General features: G+C 39.5%; 1 protein-coding gene across 13 annotated transcripts in view; it reads left to right on the top strand.

Annotated features, from left to right (window-relative positions):
• The first annotated feature begins 3,970 nt into the window (after positions 1–3,970).
• Positions 3,971–17,603, top strand: part of mycbp2 (MYC binding protein 2) — a 63,816-nt gene continuing 50,183 nt past the window's right edge. For all 13 annotated transcript variants that reach the window (XM_085435690.1, XM_085435695.1, XM_085435686.1 and 10 more), the window contains exons 1-9: positions 3,971–4,691; positions 6,730–6,805; positions 13,427–13,642; positions 14,843–14,996; positions 15,197–15,393; positions 16,446–16,688; positions 17,034–17,105; positions 17,316–17,412; positions 17,509–17,582. In XM_085435690.1, the coding sequence (XP_085291816.1) occupies positions 4,420–4,691; positions 6,730–6,805; positions 13,427–13,642; positions 14,843–14,996; positions 15,197–15,393; positions 16,446–16,688; positions 17,034–17,105; positions 17,316–17,412; positions 17,509–17,582 (1,401 nt within the window). In that variant the 5' untranslated portion in view covers positions 3,971–4,419. The remainder of the gene's footprint in view (positions 4,692–6,729; positions 6,806–13,426; positions 13,643–14,842; positions 14,997–15,196; positions 15,394–16,445; positions 16,689–17,033; positions 17,106–17,315; positions 17,413–17,508; positions 17,583–17,603) is intronic.

The following is a 17,603-nucleotide window of genomic DNA, read 5'->3' as shown; positions in this document are numbered from 1 at the left end:
AATGCTGCCTGTGGTGGTGTTTTTATTGCATTCAGTTTTGCAGATAGACTAAATGAAGTGGCTTGTGTGTGTATTTGAATATTTTTGGAGGCGTTTTAGCATTTAGTACGACAGTTAAGAGTAAAGCTTGGAGAAAGACAGCACCAAATGGTATGGTGCAGATTCAAACCAGAGCCTTTGCAATAGCCCGACAGCTGAATGAAGGGAGCTCAACCAGAACCCTGTGTTTTTAATGTTGAATGTAGATTTCTGAAGGAGTTGCCAAAGGTACCAGTTATACCAACTTAACATGCAAAACAGGGATGTTGAACTTGTTTTACACTTGTTTTACACCCCTGCGCTAACTTAATATAATGAAAGACGTGCAGTTTGTCAGTATGTCCCTATTTTTCTCCATGATTAAGAAAATGCTGCTGTAGTAAATGAAACTTATATGCTTATCTTTGGGCTTAAAATGTAAGAAATAAATGTGTAAAATTACAGAAAAGGCTTTGGTAGCTCATTGCACAGACTGTCCAGTAATCCTTTCTTTCTTTCTTTCTTTCTTTCTTTCTTTCTTTCTTTCTTTCTTTCTTTCTTTCTTTCTTTCTTTCTTTCTTTCTTTCTTTCTTTCTTTCTTTCTTTTTTTTACTGTGGACCCATTGTGAAAACCAGAAATTCCTCATAAATGTCTTTAGCAGATATTGAAAAAGTGTTATCTTCTCTCATTTACTAATTACTTTCATGTAGCATGAACCTCAATGGGGGAAGTCTTTATCAGTAACAAAAGCTGTAAAACCAAAAGTACAGTTAAAATTTCAAAACTGGTGCCCTCCTTCATTGAATTGGAGTCTCCCCACAGGTCTTGTGTTTGAACCTCTGAGTAAAAAGATTACCCCGCTATATAACCATGTATCAACATTTCCTTGAATTTATAGCACTTTGGATGGGAGTGGATACTTTACACGTGTATAGTAATAAAGGTACTTGTTATCTAACATCACTGAGGTCCAATAAAATTTCACAACAACCCAAACTCAGACCTTATGCCTTTGAGGCCTGGTCACAAAGCAGCTTGGCTACTGATGATTGATTAGCTGTTTCTGTTGCCTTAAACATTTAGACTTTGAACAAGATTTCTTCTGATATGTAATTCAGCTGATTAAATAATGTGTTCTGCCAGCCAAACTGACATAGCTGACTTGCTCAATGACAGACTTGGGAGGTCTCAGACCGATGCTTAAGAATGTCAAGTGACAGTCAGTCTTGAAGCATGAATGTCACACTGTCTGTGTGTGAGCTTGATTATTGGGAGTGCCGTCTCTTGAATGGTCATAGGTATGAAAGGTGCATAACATCCATGGGTGTGACAACACAATACTGATAGGTGAAATCCTCCTAGTAACAGCGACAGTACGAGAGGAATGCAGGCTATCCAGACCTGAATTAAAGGTTAAAGCAGTCTGAAGCAAAGATTTTAAAAGACACATTTTTGAAGGAAATACCCTCTCAGCTATGATTATGATTTGTCTTTAACTAACTTGTCTGCATATTAATGAGCAGCTTGAGAACCCTCAGATTAATTTCCTTAGAGTTCGAGATGTCTCTGCTCTCTTTGCAGTCTTTACAACGTTTAAGTAAAAGATCAACACTGGGTGGCGCTAGAGCTATAATGATAGAAATTATTTTCCAGGTTGCTTAGCTACGTGGAAATATATAAATGTGAGACAAGTTGCTCAAGGCGAAACATGTCCTTAAGATTTACTGTTAGTGAGTCAGAAGAAAAGAATAAATATAACCTGTGCTATCAAGATGACTGAAAGAGTTAGTTGTAAATATGACTGTCAATACCAAACAGATAAATGCAGAAGCTACTTTCAGCTGCCCCTTTAGTAACAAAGTGTCACAGGTCTCTTGAATTTTGTAACGTGCAACAACTGCACTATTTAGAAGAAATTCAATCGGAAAAAAATCATATAATAATGCAGTGAATGCATTTCACTCTAATCCGAGCAATTTGAACATAAGAGGTTTGAGTCAACATCAGCACTTTCATTCAAGCATAAATGAGGCACATCGATGTGTGCGAGGAACCAATTAATTTCCTCTCCAGTCATGTAGAGAAACACATTAGGAGTCATTAGCTGCCATTAGAAACACAGTCCTACTAGGTTTTAGATCGTTAATATTCTCAATGAATGAAAAGAAACAAAATACGACAGATGCTTGAAAAAGATTAGGCACGTTTGAAACTAATTGCTTGAACTTTAAACACCACATTTCATTTCCCAGGATGAATGAAGGCTGACATAGTTCTATCCATATAGTTGATTTTGTCAAGGCACATTATGTCAGGTCAATACTGATGATGCTGCTGAGACACTATGATATAAAGAGATCAGAGTTAAAACGTAAAACCTAACAACCTACTTAGACTCTAATAGTAGCCCCATCTCCTCTGTGTGTGTGTGTGTGTGTGTGTGTGTGTGTGTGTGTGTGTGTGTGTGTGTGTGTGTGTGTGTGTGTGTGTGTGTGTGTCTGAGGCGGCTGGATATCGTCTCTGTCAGCTCTGCTCATGTTTGTGTCCTATATGGACTTCTACTCTGCCCAGGCATCCCTCCCCCTCCTCCCTATATTTACTGTAACTGGCCAGAGCTGAGAAAACCAGGGGTTAATAAGGGAGCAGCCTCTGGATGCGACTGCATCTTCAATACCGAATCATGCTCTTTTCATATCCTGCCACGTAGAGACCATTACAACTGCTATGATGCACTTCAAGAGAGCTGCTTTTCACTTCTAATATTTCACATGACAGCTGTGAGAACACAATTCTTCAGGTTTTGTCATGGCAGATGCATGCTGGCACTCTGACACTGATAATCTCTGGATGCTTTCTCGGTTGCTATGAGAAGAGACAGTAGACCTACCTCTCTCTTGTCATTGGGCCACTGCAATACTGTGCAGCCAATAAAGCACCACTAGGGCCTGTGTACCCCTTTGTCATTCTTTCTCGCTCTCTCTCCCTAAATAAATGCATCACCCCTCCACATGCACAGACATTTAAAGGGAATGCAGCGATGCATGTTTGAAACATGACCTGCTAATTGCATCATCCGTTGCTATATCATACATGAAAGTACAAACACCTGTTTCCTTTTCCACCTTATACTGCAGTAGGGTGTTTTTTTGGCCTTTGCTTCCATTTTGATGTTACCCAACACAGTGTTTCTCCTTTTTTCTTTTTCTTTTTTATCTCTCTCCCTGGAGCTCCCCTGCACCCCTGTGTCACCCTTTAAAATATCGCCATCACCATCGCAATCTGGGTAATGCATAGCTGACGCACTTCGGTAATGTGCAGCTTTACTCTGAGGCAGTAATGAGAAGATAAAACAACCACACTCAGTGAATAATCCCCCCACAGCAGCACGGTGAAGATCAATTAAGAGGGACGGCAGATCGATAACTGCAGTCCTGGTGCCAGCTAAGGAGAAGTTCAAGAAGGTAGATCAAAGGGCAGGGTTCACAGCTACACAGGGTTCACTGTGTAAATGGAGCAATGCTAAATGGAATAGTGCAGCACGCAAAAAAAAAAAAAAAAAAAAATCAAAGCAGTTTTAAAAATATGCAACTCTGTTTTTAAAGGCCACTCTTATTGCGGACAACGATTCCAAGAGCAATCCATCTGTGTATTTGTGTGTGCCAATTTTAGATCAACCTGGGAGGGGCCCTTGCTGTATTGACTTCTACAATTTAAATGTCCACAATCCAACTGTGCACAGTGTTCAAAAAATAGCCCTGCGGATTTGCCTTTGATCTATGAGGCCGTCCTTAGCCTCGACGATTATTTATCTGATGTAAAAAAGAAAAGTGAACTACGCATTTGCAGCGATTGTGTAAACAGAGAAGTAATTGATCAGCTAAATCAATGATAGCATCGCTCGGTTCAGACGTATGAAAATATCCCGGCATGCTGGCGACGCAAGGCTCGGCCAGGGAGGGGAGGGATGATGGAGCTAAGATGGCAGCCCAACTGAGGGTGCTGCCTCTCCGGGGTCAAGAAATATTCAAGAAACGAAGCAAAAAACGAAACTCGACAATGCGATTTTTCTAAATGAATGCTTTCGTTTCTGCTTTTTCGCGAGAAATTTCAGTTATGATTTGAGAGGATCATCCTTGGAGTCGAGCACCGTGTTGACGCTGCGGCCGGATCGCAAGACTACACTGGGTTTTTAGCTGCACCACCAGATTGGCTACAATTTGCGCTTATAACCGCTGAGGACCGTGGATGCTCGTTGTTGTTTTTTCGCAGTTCGTAGCGGACAAATGATGTGACATGTGGCGGATACATCGACACGTGGATTGCGTCTGATGGCTAGAGATTATTTGGCTGTGATATCTTTTGTGTGATATATACATATATATGCATTGTTCTGCAAAACGATGATGTGTGCTGCTGCGGCAGCGGCCGCCGGTGGTGGGATTCTGCCCTCCTTATCGCCGTCGATGGGGCTGGGTGTCAGGGTCATTTCTGGAGCAGGAGCCGACCTCTCCACCGTCGGTTCGGGGATGGGTTCTTGCCCGACACCCGGAGTCCAGTCGGATTGTCGGACTCGGTACCAGCTTTTACTCTCAGGACGAGCCCTGGCGGAGAGATACAGACGGATTTATACCACCGCCATCAACGATAAAGAGCAAGGGATAAATCAAGGAAGGTGAGCGGATAAAATGAAATCAAAAATATCGCGGAGGCTGGGCTGTCATTCGTAGGGCTAACCAGGCTAACGAAGCTAAGAGTAACCCTTGCTCAGTGGTGCGTCAGTCAATACCAATGAGCTAACTTCCACGTATATTTCTTATTATATATGGTTCTGGTTGCATCTCATTTTTTGTCACACAAGCGCGTGTTTTAACTACGGGTAGTATTTCAGGAACTCTATAATTTGTTTGCGGGCTAGCTTGCTAGGTAGCAATTTTGACTTCGACTTCCTTAGCTTATGGGAGCCATCTAAGCTAACGTTACGTTAGTTCACCCTGATGCGAGGGCTTTGCATTCCCGGTGCAAACTGCTTCGGCTATGAACTGACACACTGTGACTAAAACGCAAGCTTTTTCTACTCGAGACATGTCCACTAGCGAAAAACCTCTCTGTGGGGTGGGTTCGCGTCCAAAACGAGCTAGCCGGCTAGCTGTCATGGGAGTAGTTTGTGATGTTTTGAGTGAGGTGCGATCCGGCTAAATGCAAACATGCGCCCCACTTGTGTAATATATTTGTTTACTTATGTATTTATTTATTAAACTGTCATTTTACTTCATTGTCACCGGCCAAGTTGTGGTGTTGTGTGTCTAATTAGGCCCAACGGCGTCATTGTGAGCTAGCTATTGGGAGCATCCGACCTTTCACCAGGTTATCTTAACTTAAACCGGTTAAAGGGAGAGGAAAAAAAGTCACGAGGCTGACTTTGGCTTGCTGTGTATTTAAAAAATAAACGACAAACAAATAAAGAAACAAACACAAAACATTAACTGCTTATTGCTACTGTGCTCACACTTGTTTGAAACGTGAGCCGTGTTTGGGTGAGGATGTGTGGGGAATTTGCTGAACTCATTTGCTGTTCTAGCATAAGCGGGTAATACACTTACGTCATTCTAGTAAGTCAGGTTGTAGACTGAATAGCTGGATCATCGCTGCATCCTCCCCTCACAAATCCAATTGCTGTTCTCAGTGTGTACAATGGTTGCTTTAACCAAGGACCAACATAATGCTGAACGCTACTCTGTTTTTATAAACAAATGTTGAATTAATTGGTGTATATGAAGGAGCAGGCAGAAGAAAATCCTCAGTCTGTCTAGTTGGTTGCTCATGTCCTTTTCAACTAACATCTGCCACCAGATGTTTATTTAAAAAGTGCTTATTTAAGAAGTTGCTTATTTAAAAAGTCATAGGCATGCTCAGTTGGCCTGTTTTGGAAGCTCTTTGGAGAAAGTTGCTAAAAAGGAGTATCTGGATCAGCCTTGATTGAGACCTGATATCGTGCTATTTGTATGGTGCTGGAAAGCAATATTCAGCTATGCTATTAAGTAAAAAAAAAAAAAGGACACTTAAAACCTGTAAATATTTTATGCTTTTTTGTAGTGAGTAACTGTGGTGACTAATTTTAGTGGCGTTTCTATTTCTAGCTTCGTATTACATCTTATTGACAGGTGGATTTGTAAGAGAGACTGGCCACAAAAAGTCACTGCAAAACAGATTTCAGTGACAGCTCAAAGGCATCAAAGGGGAATTTCTGCAGAAACAAACTAGTGCCTATTTTGGGAAGGTTTGATATGAGAGGCAACAGTGAATGTGAATTTCCTGATGCACTTATGGCGGTTAAGCAAGATGAACTGTGCTTATAGATCTCTTTGCTCGCTCTGCAGAGTGAAACAAAAATGAAATCGACACAGTTGTGTGGGACGTTAGAAAGAATTTAAGATTTTGACATTGAAATAGTTTGAAACCTTGCATGAAGAAGAATTGTTTACCTTCCCTCATGTCTGAAGTGTTACTATGTGCTGTCTCTTTAAGTACAATGTTGACCTTTGCTTTAAAAATAAAGTGATCCAGTTGTGCACATTTCATTTTTACACTTCCACCTTTGGATGATAGCTTGAGCAAGCTTCTACATCGTTTGAATGTTAACAAGAAGTCCAGAGTTTTTGCTTAAAAAGAGCACAGTTTTGCAAAACTAACGGATCACTGTTTGCTTCCAGGGGAAAGAAGGCATTGAGTAAGAAGAAACTTAAAAGGCGACAGAAGGTCAAGTCAAAAGTCAAATCAAGAACAAAGGTAAGAGGCACTTCAATGTCTAAAAGCTGTTAGGCAATATTAAACTTTGACTTGGACAACCTTTGCTGTACTTGTAAATCCTTAATTCACATTGCTACTACTCTGTAAAAAGTAGTAGGAAATAATCACTCATAACCCTCTCAGTGCTCCTTAAAATATTTAATAAGCATAACACATACTTTATGTATTTAAATTTCTCTCCTCGTGTGAATGAAAACATCAGTTTTATTTCGTAACTGCCATGTTTGCAAATGTGTTGGTATGTCTTTTTAGCTGGCTTGACTCTATTGAACGAATTGAACAGATTAAGGATGAGATTAAAGGCGAGATTAGCTCCTGTGTTGTCTGGAGGGTATTTGGCACAAACATTGTTTTTCGTTAAGTCGGGGCCGATCGGGCGTCAGTAAGCCCGTCCACACAAGAAGCTGACGTGGTGGATAGGCGGAATGAGAGACACATGGGAGTGGCTCTGACTTGTTCATGATGGCCTGTTGCCGAGCAACCTAATGTGTTCCACATCTCCACGGCAACTGTTTCCTGCTTCAGTCTCCTCCTTCCAAAGAGGGATTCTAGCCTGCATCAGATGATGCTGTTGTGTTTCTCTTTCAGGTGGAGACCTTGCAGGGCCAGCATTTGTTAACAAATCCTAAGATTTATACATTTTGACCTTGGACTGCTCATCTTTTTTTGTCCTACAAAACCATGAGTTCCTGCAGTCTGCCTTTGGTGCTGTTCAGTCCCAGTTAACTCGACTTAAGTTAACTTTTTATTGCATAAAAACTGCATTTTCTTCACGCAGTTGTAAAGTTGTCCAACTCTTGGTTTTTGTGGTTTTTGTTTGTAACAATTTTTGCTGCCCTCTTGGCCAGGTCACTCCTTAAAAAAAAAAAAAAAAAGGTGTGAAACTCAGTGAGACCTAATAACAAAATCTGCAATAAGCACAGTCACCTTTGATTATGTCTCATGTTATTTATTTATTTTTTTTATTAATTTTTTCTCGTGTTTGATAGCTTGGTCTCCTTTCATGATTTCTTGTATATTTCTTAGACTTTTTTTTAAAAATTATGTTTTTGAGGAGCTTACAGGCATAAGCAACAGAGATTAACATGATAATAGCAGAAGAGAAAAGAGGCTTTACTCGGACTTCTTTCGTCATCTTTCTCCTCAAGTGTTCCAGACAAGCAATCCGGCGTAGAGTGGCCGAGTCAGCTCAGGTTGAATTGCTCACAACGCTATAAGATATTCTGTGTGGTAGGCAAGGCTGGCTGGCAGGGAGGCATAAAAATGTGGGCTCTTACTCTGGCAGTCGTGCTCTATTTGTATGTGTTGTGCTCACTCTTGCTCTTTCACGCCTCTGACACTCGTGTAGTCAGACAAGAGCGTGGTTTGAAAGCTTTTCTCTCCCCCCTCCCTGTCTGCTTCTGTGCTTACAAACGTGAAAGTAGAGTGAGCATAAAGCCAGAGCATAAACACTTATCATCCTAATGAAGAGGATGATGTAATGTCTTGTGTAAAGTGAAATGTGTTTTCTGTGCCATTTAGAAAAACTGTCATTATAATACCAACATAATCGTGCAAAGTAATACATTGAAACGAATACTGTCAAACTTGTATATTAATGTCTTATTAAAGACAAACACGGGCAGTGAGCATGAGACATTTCATTCAGTGGATTTAAGAGATGTGAGGGCTTTCTAAATTAGTCATGCTATGGCAGATAATGTGATGCTGTCTTTGTACACTAGGAACTCCCCTACCTGTGTCACACACCACAGGTGATGTAGTGTTCTTGCAACAGTTCTTTTTTTGTGTAAGTAATACTTTAATGATTTCAAAGAAAGGAATGCCTAAAACATCACATCTAAATAATATATCCTAAGGTTATATTCATATACAACTATTCTGCACTTGCGAGATACAGTTTGGAAATGTCCATAAAGAGCACATTTCCAGTTCAGAATATTCAGACCGTTGCATCTGCAAACTATTTCCAGCTTTCTCAGGTGGTTTGTGAAATAATGCAAGTGCTGGGGAAGGTTAGGCATCTAAAACCTGGATTGAATTCATTTAAAAAATGAATGAATGAATGAATGAATGAATGAATGAATAAATGTGAAGGAAATAAAGTCTGGGGACTGTTGAGAGTTAATGTGTTTGTCCCAGTCCTCAATTGCATGTACTTTAGTTGCCGCACTAAATAAATGTGACCACTTCCTGTATTTGAACTACTTTTTGACATAGCTGTATGAATGTTTTGATACATGGGAAATGTGAAATAATTTCGACGAATGATGTGGCAAATATAATCAATAGTGTCTCTGTTTCTGCACGCATTTCAACAAACGAAGAAGAAATAAATACCACAGCACATTAATGTGCATAAAGTATCAAAATGGAAAGGAAGTGATCAAATGTCACCAGTAGGTGTGGGTAGCTGGGCCATATTATTTGGGTTAATACTGGTTAAAAACAAAGGAGGTTATAAGGTGTTATCAGAGCAAAGTAATAATTCCCTAGGCAGGATGACAACACAATCCCAGACATGTCTGAGAATGAGAGCAGTGCATCAACCTCGAGTGACAATTTAGTACCTAAAAAGAAAAAAGAAGGCATGCCCTTCAATAAAGCGCAGTATTTTGCCAAATATACAATAAAGCTTTTCTAGCTAAAGGTGAAAACAACAAACTTGTTTGACCACTTAAGTCAAAAACACACAGTTCAGTATATCCAGGCTCTGAAGGGATGTAAAAGGGGGGATGAACTGGTGATTGACCTAAAAGTAAACTAGTGACTCAATCAAGCGTTGCTGGAGCGCTCCTGTCAAAAGGAAGAGCAAACGTGGATGGAAACTAATGACATGGTTGTGTGGTGGAAAAGGAGGGCTTTAGCAATTAAAAGCTGGAACCAAGAAAAAACCAGGTGGAAAATATTTGTCAGTTTTAATATGTGACAGTATTGCGCAGTTCTTGAATGGTTACAAGGAGATGTCACTTTAGTCATGGTTAAAATAAAATGTTAAGATGCTATCTTACTACTTTTGTGCCTACATTACATTTGACTTATTCTGTGACACTGCATATAATGCTGTGTCACTACTATTTCTCTGTAATGCTGCTGGCACTTTGAAGCAGTAGATTCACATTTTGAATGAGGTACTCTGTCCTCAATGACAGTGGCTCATTGGAAAAGAAGGCTGGAAGATGGCCTTCATTTCATTTGGACTAATAAATGCTACTGCCGTGCAAGCTTCAGTAATCGATAAAATCTTGTCCAGTATTTTCTATATCATCATAAATATAATTATAGCAAAGTTCTTTAAATGTTGAATTTTGAGGCTGTTTCCCATCACTGATGTTTATTACAAAAAAGTCTATATCAATCTTAATCACAGATTTTTGTAGAAAGTCTATCTAGAGATTTCCTGTTTGACTTCCTCAAAATTGAACAAAAGCAATTCTGCAAATTCATTTTTATTTTTATTTTTAATAAATATTGTAGGCTGAAGCGTCATTGCTCATTTCCTTCTTTGGGGAATGTGCTGACAGAACTAAATACCTCAAATCAAAGATGCTCTTTGAGCTGATGATTGATCTTATTTATGATACTATGTGCAACCAATAGGAAGAAACTGCAGGACAAAGCCAGAAAACATGATGACAATGATCAGCAAGTATAGCACCACGCATTCAATTTAACATGTGTAGTGGAGGCACCTCTGTCTGATTATAAAGTTAGTGCAGTCCTAGAGAGTTGATATTTCTTTTGTTAATGCGTCCTGCATAAATCGCTGATTGAGACATTTCACCCTAATCACAAATGTAAATCACTGGTAGGTAGGCTTGGATGTCTAGCAGACAGAGGTGATCTGTCAAAAGACCAGGGACATGGTATAAAACCTGATTAATGGGTTAGCAAGGTATGCTGAACTTCATGTCAGAGTTTACATTGTTGGAAGTAGCTGAAGATAGCTCTCACTTAATCTGGCTAGATCACCATGGTAACTGATGGTGGACACATAAGCTGGTTTAAAATTCACAGCTTATTTTATTTTTTCTGTCTTTCTGATCAAATGCTACATCAAAGGCCACCTTTTAGCACGTACAGATTCTTGAGTTAAAAAGCTTGAGTTAAAACAGACAGTTGCTAGGCTGACTGGGGTTTGGTTTGAACTTGTTTTAGAGTACATCTGTTAGGCAATTCATGATGCTATGGACTAAAAGTCAGGATATCTTGTCTTCAATTTATCTTTCATCTGTGGTCCATGACTTCTTGTTGCTCAGTAAAGGGTTGGTTGCAGTAGCTTAGGACTGCTAATGTATTGCAAACATATATGGAAATTCTATACCACTCTCCATGATGGTGCTCTCCACACTGCTCTCTCAAATGGCATGAAATGATGAGTAATGCTCCTGAAAAATTTAATTTATCATTATACTGCTGCGGCTCTTGTAGTGATGGTGTAAAAAGCTATTTTGGTGAAGTGTGCTGCATGTGAACCCACAATATTGAGTTTGGCTGCTACTTCAAATATGTCTCAAAGCCTAGTGCTGTCATACAGAGATGAGCTGCAGAAGTAACAGTTAAAAATTAAATAAAAGCTACTGCAATTGCTTTATGTAGATGGAGACATGTCTATAGCGATCAGAACGTATTGTTTTGATCATATAAATCATTTTTATTCACATAATTGATACATGATATAACCAGATTTTTTTTTTCCCCTTCTTTTTTGTATTTAAGAACATTTATAAAGTAACAAACCGTAGGTACGACTTTATGTTGTAATTTAAGTACCTCTTTGCACTAAAGATTTTGGTTTCTTTTATCTAGCATTAACTCCAAATCTTTGAATTACATTTAATCAGATGACCATCTAGTCTAATAATGTCTTCATGCTTATTAATATAGGGTTGAAGCTTGAACGGTTTGGAAGCAAGACACAAAAAAAATTGTATAAATATTAATCAAACAATAAATGTCTTGGTATCCAGTTCTTGTAGAGACGGGCCAAAACTGCTGAGCTTCTTGCATTAAACCCACAGCTTCAGCTTGCAGGATTTTGATGTACCTTACCCTTCGGTTTTTACTTTATCTCCTCAGAAATCATATTTTCCTTGCTTCATGGGTTGTTACAGTCTTCTGTGTTCAAAAAGGCTTTAAGTGCTCCGTGCAGACAATGTGCTCCTTTGTAAATACTGCACAGTCACTTGGTCACAAGAGGCTAGGTAGGAAAGCAGGAGACATAAGTGTTAGATGAGGGCTGGAGGCTGATTTGAGCTGAAAATGAATGACCTTTCTTCTCAAATAGATGACATCACCCTCTGTGACGGTGATGCCAAAAGTGCAACACTGGGAGAGAGGGACAATCGATCAATGTGATTCTCTAGAGGTTGCCTCAGGACTGTAGATCAAAATGCTTTGCTTGGTGGGATGGTGAAAGCTTATCAGTTAGTTTATCAAGTTTCTCTGTGAGCTGTAGTTTCTCCAGTGATTATTTGGATTGGAGTCCTTAATCTTTGATGTAATGATTAGGATGCAAATTCTCCCTGTTGACTGGTCCAACTCGTTTACATCAGTGATGGCTGACTTGATATTACAAACAGCACTTAGTGTAACACAATTAAACAACATGCAAGAGGCACCATCAGCAAGACTTCTCTAAAATGTCTTTTTGTTTCTAATCCCAGTAGGCATGGGTAGAGATTGTAGACTGTTTGCCTGTTCAGTGTTAATAATTGAACCTTTTAATTATAATTGTGTAACATAATGAGGATTTTTAAAAATATTTTTAATTGAAGAATTATCTGCTTTAAATTTCTCACCTCACTGCACAACAGTGATGATTTACGTTTATTATTATCTTTTTATTTATTTTTTTAGAAATAACTTGGCCATGCCAGCTTATTTTCTCTTGAGTGCCTTTTAAAACTTTAATTTCACCACCTTTTTTGTTGCAAAGACATCCTTAAGCATTTTTTCAGTTTAACTTTTAAGTTCACCTCGAACTAAGTGGACTAAAGGACACGTTTGCGCACTGTTTATTCAGAATATTGTGTAATTAATTTTTGCAACCGTGAAAATGGTCTTGAGCGGTTCTTGAAATTGGGAAACGCTCGCCTAGTCTGTACAAAGCAAGTGTCCTTAGGAGTCTGAAGCAGAATGAAGAGTTCTTTATTTTCACAGTCACCACGTGAGAGGACAGTGATGGAACTAACCGTGTAAATATGGTGTTCAGCAGACGTCTTACACTCCCAATTTATTTTGGTTATATAATTTTGTTTCAACTTGCATGTAACAGAAAACATCTGCACAGAGTCCCTGAGGTGTAGATTTCGGGAGATTTTCTCTGAGGGATTCTTACCTCATTTGTTGTGGTCAGTAGGCAATGTGCTTTAGAAGTGGGGAGGGTATCGTCAGTGGGCCAAATTAAATTCCTTCTAAAGTAACTGAGTCATGAGGTACACAAAGGAGGAATGGATTACCTACTTGTCAATGTACAGCAGTTATTTTACTGTACCAAAGTGTATTGAATTTTACTATAAATATTGATGTTACAGTTTATAAATGTGGTTTATAATGAGGATTTTCTAACCGACCCTCCTCACTCTTGTTTCCACACAGGCCGAGAGTCTAGATGGAGCACTCTGCGTGCCAGACATCAAGCTACACAGCAACCCTTCTGCATTCAATGTCTACTGCAACGTGCGGCACTGTGTGCTGGACTGGCAGCAAAGAGAGGCCTCCCTGGCGCTGGCCTCCAGGAGCTCGGTACAGAGCGGCGACTCAGACAGCGAGGAGGAGGAGGAGTACCGCGAACCAGCCGTGAAGCTGCCAAAGGTACAAGCAAGGAAGAGCAATATCAGCTGCTTATGTTGTTGTTAGCTGCACTTCCTACTAAAGCGAGCCAGCGTATTCTTTTGATGGATCTGTGAGATCCTTTAGGGCTTATTGTTTTTATTGTCATAATTGAGGTTTGTGTTACCAGAGATTTCAAACAACCCCCACCCCAAATCCTGTGAGGCTTCCCCAACTATGTCCTTTTCTCCGTGTGCCTGTTAGAAAAATAAATTCACTCTGTGCCCCTGCTGTTGCCGGGCTGACATTTACACCTGGGAGCAAATTTTACAGTTTGATTTCTAATAAAACTGTCTAAATTAGCTTTCTAAATCTGCATGACAGAAAATTTTTGCTCAATGAAAATACTTGCATCTTATGAATACTGAGTGCTGCTGCTCCCTCGTTCACAGCATTTTTGGATTTGACTTTTTTTTTTATTACTATTATTTTTATTTATTTTTAAAAACCAGATCCCCATCACGATGCAATCCTCTCAGGGATTTGTCTCCTTCTGGTCCCGATCTAGTGATCTTTCACTCTTTGTTTCACACTTCATTGTTTAAAAATAATCCTGACTAATCAGTTTTGTTAAGATAAATGTTGTTTTATCACTGATACCTATGAAATGATTGGTATTGATATATTTGCCAATTTGATCTTTAATTTTAGCTCAATAACGGTGGCTAACAAACACTGTGATCGTAAGCGTCAGTGAAGTCTCAGCTACAAAAATCTTGAAAGTCTTTTTAAAAATATTATGTGTTTTGCAATTTTCCATTATTTTTTCGTGCTGTGCCATTTGTATCCTCCTGTACATTAAAAAAAAAAAATCCATTATACTATATTCGTTACACTGATTTTAAGCTTTCACAAAACAAGTTCTTCAATGAGACATGAAAGGACATTTGAATCATTATGTGATTCACTAACAAGCAATTCTGAGAGGGGAATGCTGAATGCCTTCCACTCTTCTCCACATAGCCAAGTAGGTCTGTCATTATACAAAATCTAAGTCCTTCGTAGTCCTCTGCATGCTGTGGGGCCCTGATCAGATGTAGTGGCATTGACTGTAAACATCCACTTCAAACCTTTTAGGGCATGCTCATCTGTTTGTTTTAAAATATATAAAAGAAAGCAATTTAACTTGGAGTGCGTTGTTGATTAGCTCATAGAAACCGTGTTCCTTTGGTGCATCTGCAGATCATTGGCATTGGCCTGTGTGGGGTTTTTGAGCTGATAAAAGAGACTCGGTTCTCTCACCCTCTGCTGTGCCTGCGTAGCCTGCAGGCCTTGCTGGACATGCTGCAGGGACAACAGCCTGAGGGCTTCCAGACTGAGCCACCTGATGTGTTAGGTAAAGCAGTATGTGTACTGTCTAATGCATTCCAATGTAATTAGCATATTGTATTTGAAGTATAAAATGCTTATTTTTATGTTGAATCTACCAAATATATAACGTTTGTCGTTATTACTTTGTTCAGCCATCTTTACATATTACACTTTAATTGTTTCCTCAAATGGCCAACCTTCCAACTATTTCTTTTGCTTTGCCAGAGTCTCTTTTCCAGTTGTTGTTGGAGACCACGGTTCGGAGCACAGGACCCAATGACCCAACGGGACAGGCCATCACTGCGCTGTCCTGTGCCTGCCTCTTCAGTCTGGTGGTGGCCTGGGGAGACACGGGGAAGATCCTCCAGGCAGTTTCTGCCATTCTTACAAATAATGGCAGTCATGCCTGCCAGACAATACAGGTAAGCAACTAATTCAAACAAATTTGACTGATTGTACATGTGTGTCTTAACTCTTTTTACATGTCTATGATTCATTTTCGAAATCAAAGACAATGTAAGAAGAGTGTCAGTCCACCCTAGTCTTTGTACTTTTTTGTTATGCGTTTCTAGAACAAGTACATTCTGAGATTTCACAATATTTAAATGATTATCTGTTTAAATCTCAGTCAGATGTCTTGGAAGTAGACATTTATGTGATCCTCTTTGGTTAAGCACAAGCTGGAATCCGTTGAATATGATCTTTTCAGTTTCTAAACATTTTCCACCAGAACATGTAACCCTTCTCTCATGTGCTCCATATTGGTAAACATGTTTTTGATTACCAAAGTGCATGCTGAAGTGGATAAAGGAACCTGGCTCCATGCGTTTCTCAGTGCAGGGAGTCTCAGGGCAGTGTCTGGACAGCACAAATTGAGTTTTGGAAAATGTCAGGCTGCTCTGATCTCCGGTTTGATTATTTTACCCTGACTGCATTCTTCCGCCAATTACTCATTCTTCTGTTTGCTTCTGTCCATAGCTTGTCTTTTGCAATGTTTTTTTTATTTCCTCTGCTCTATACCAAGCTGTTCTTTCGAATTCTTTGCCAAGTTGAACAGCAAGTGCTAATAAGTGGAAAGGGTTTGTGACTGAAAACATACTTCTCCTTTTTCTGCATTTGGATGCAATTTCCACATGTGATTGTGGCATAGCGGGGACTTGTAGGCTCACACATTTTATCCTATATAAACACTGGGCTGTGTTTGTATTTGTTTTTTCCCCTTCTTTGCTTATCTTTTATGTATTAACTGGATTATGAATCATCACAATGGCAGTCAGGCTTTTTGGGAAATGTGGGTCTGCGCCTGTCTATGTTCCGTTTCTTTTTTTTCTTTTGTGTTTGTTTGCTTTTGTGTTAACAGTAAGATCAGAAGTATGTGTAATGGCTGCCATGGGAGATTGTGTGAAAATGCCACAGACAAAAAAATGTACAGGAAACTGCAAGTTTTCCTTCTTGTCTTCCTAAATCTCACCAGGTTCCCACCATACTGAACGCGTTACAGAGGAGTGTACAGGCTGTTCTGGTGGGAAAGATTCAGATCCAGGATTGGTTTGGAAATGGCATCAAACGTGCAGCCTTGATGAACAAGTGGGTCCTGAAGGAGGTGACCATTGATGAAGATGAGCGCTGCCTCCTGCAGACTGATGGTTCCTTCCTGTATTTGCTCTGCAAGGATGGACTCTACAAAGTGGGCTCTGGATACAGCGGCACTGTCAGGGTGCGTAGCAAGAGCTGCATATCAGCTGATAGCAAGAGCTGCATATCAGCTTTGTGCAGTTATATTGCTTGAATTTTTCAAAAGCTTTCTGCAGCGTCAGAAAATGACTTGGCTTCAAAAAACTTCAAAATGTTTTATTTTTTTAAAAAATACCCAGTTTATGGAAAAAAAATTTGTTTGGAGCAACATGGTTTTTCTTCCAACTTTTTTACAGCAGTGCTTTAAAAGTGAAAATTAAGATCATTTTCATTATTCATCAAATAAACCTTTTTTGTTTTGTATGACTTTATTTAAGGCTTGTAACTGTTAGTTTTTGTCTTCTCGTGTGTATTCAATTCCTCACAGGGCCACGTGTACAACTCCACGTCTCGAATCAGAAACCGAAAGGAGAAAAGATCCTGGCTGGGCTTTGCTCAGGTGAGTAATGCAAATATTGACATGTACACATTTTTCTTACATTTTGTTGAATAAGAATAAAGAAAACGTTGAAATATGTGTACGTGTATGTACGTATTTATATACACATGTGTGTGTATATATGTACGTATACACGTGTGTGTGTGTGTGTATATAAACACGATTGGAGCTAGTCATTGACTTCATTGATCATCTGTGTTTTGTCTTCAGGGGTATTTGTTGTATCGGGACACAAGTAACCACAGTATGTCGGCCCTGAAGATCAACCCTGAGACTCTGGAGCATGAGGGGACGGTTGCAATGCCAGGTGATTTATTGACTTGTATTTAAACACCTCAATTAGGCATTAAATTTTCAGTGAACAAAATATCAGGTATATTAACCATCACATTGAATTTTGCAGGTCAGCATTCAGATGGACAGAACATCATCTTCACTGATGGAGAATATATTAACCAGATTGCAGCCTGCAAAGATGTAAGTTTAGTGTTCCTGCTA

The sequence above is a fragment of the Copadichromis virginalis genome, linkage group LG16, assembly GCF_057382275.1.
Source record: "Copadichromis virginalis isolate Kocher_CV1m ecotype Utaka linkage group LG16, C_Virginalis_male_GT1.1, whole genome shotgun sequence".
Lineage (NCBI taxonomy): Eukaryota > Metazoa > Chordata > Actinopteri > Cichliformes > Cichlidae > Copadichromis > Copadichromis virginalis.
The sequence above is the reverse complement of the archived record's forward strand: the minus strand, read 5'-3'. Positions and strand labels throughout refer to the sequence as shown.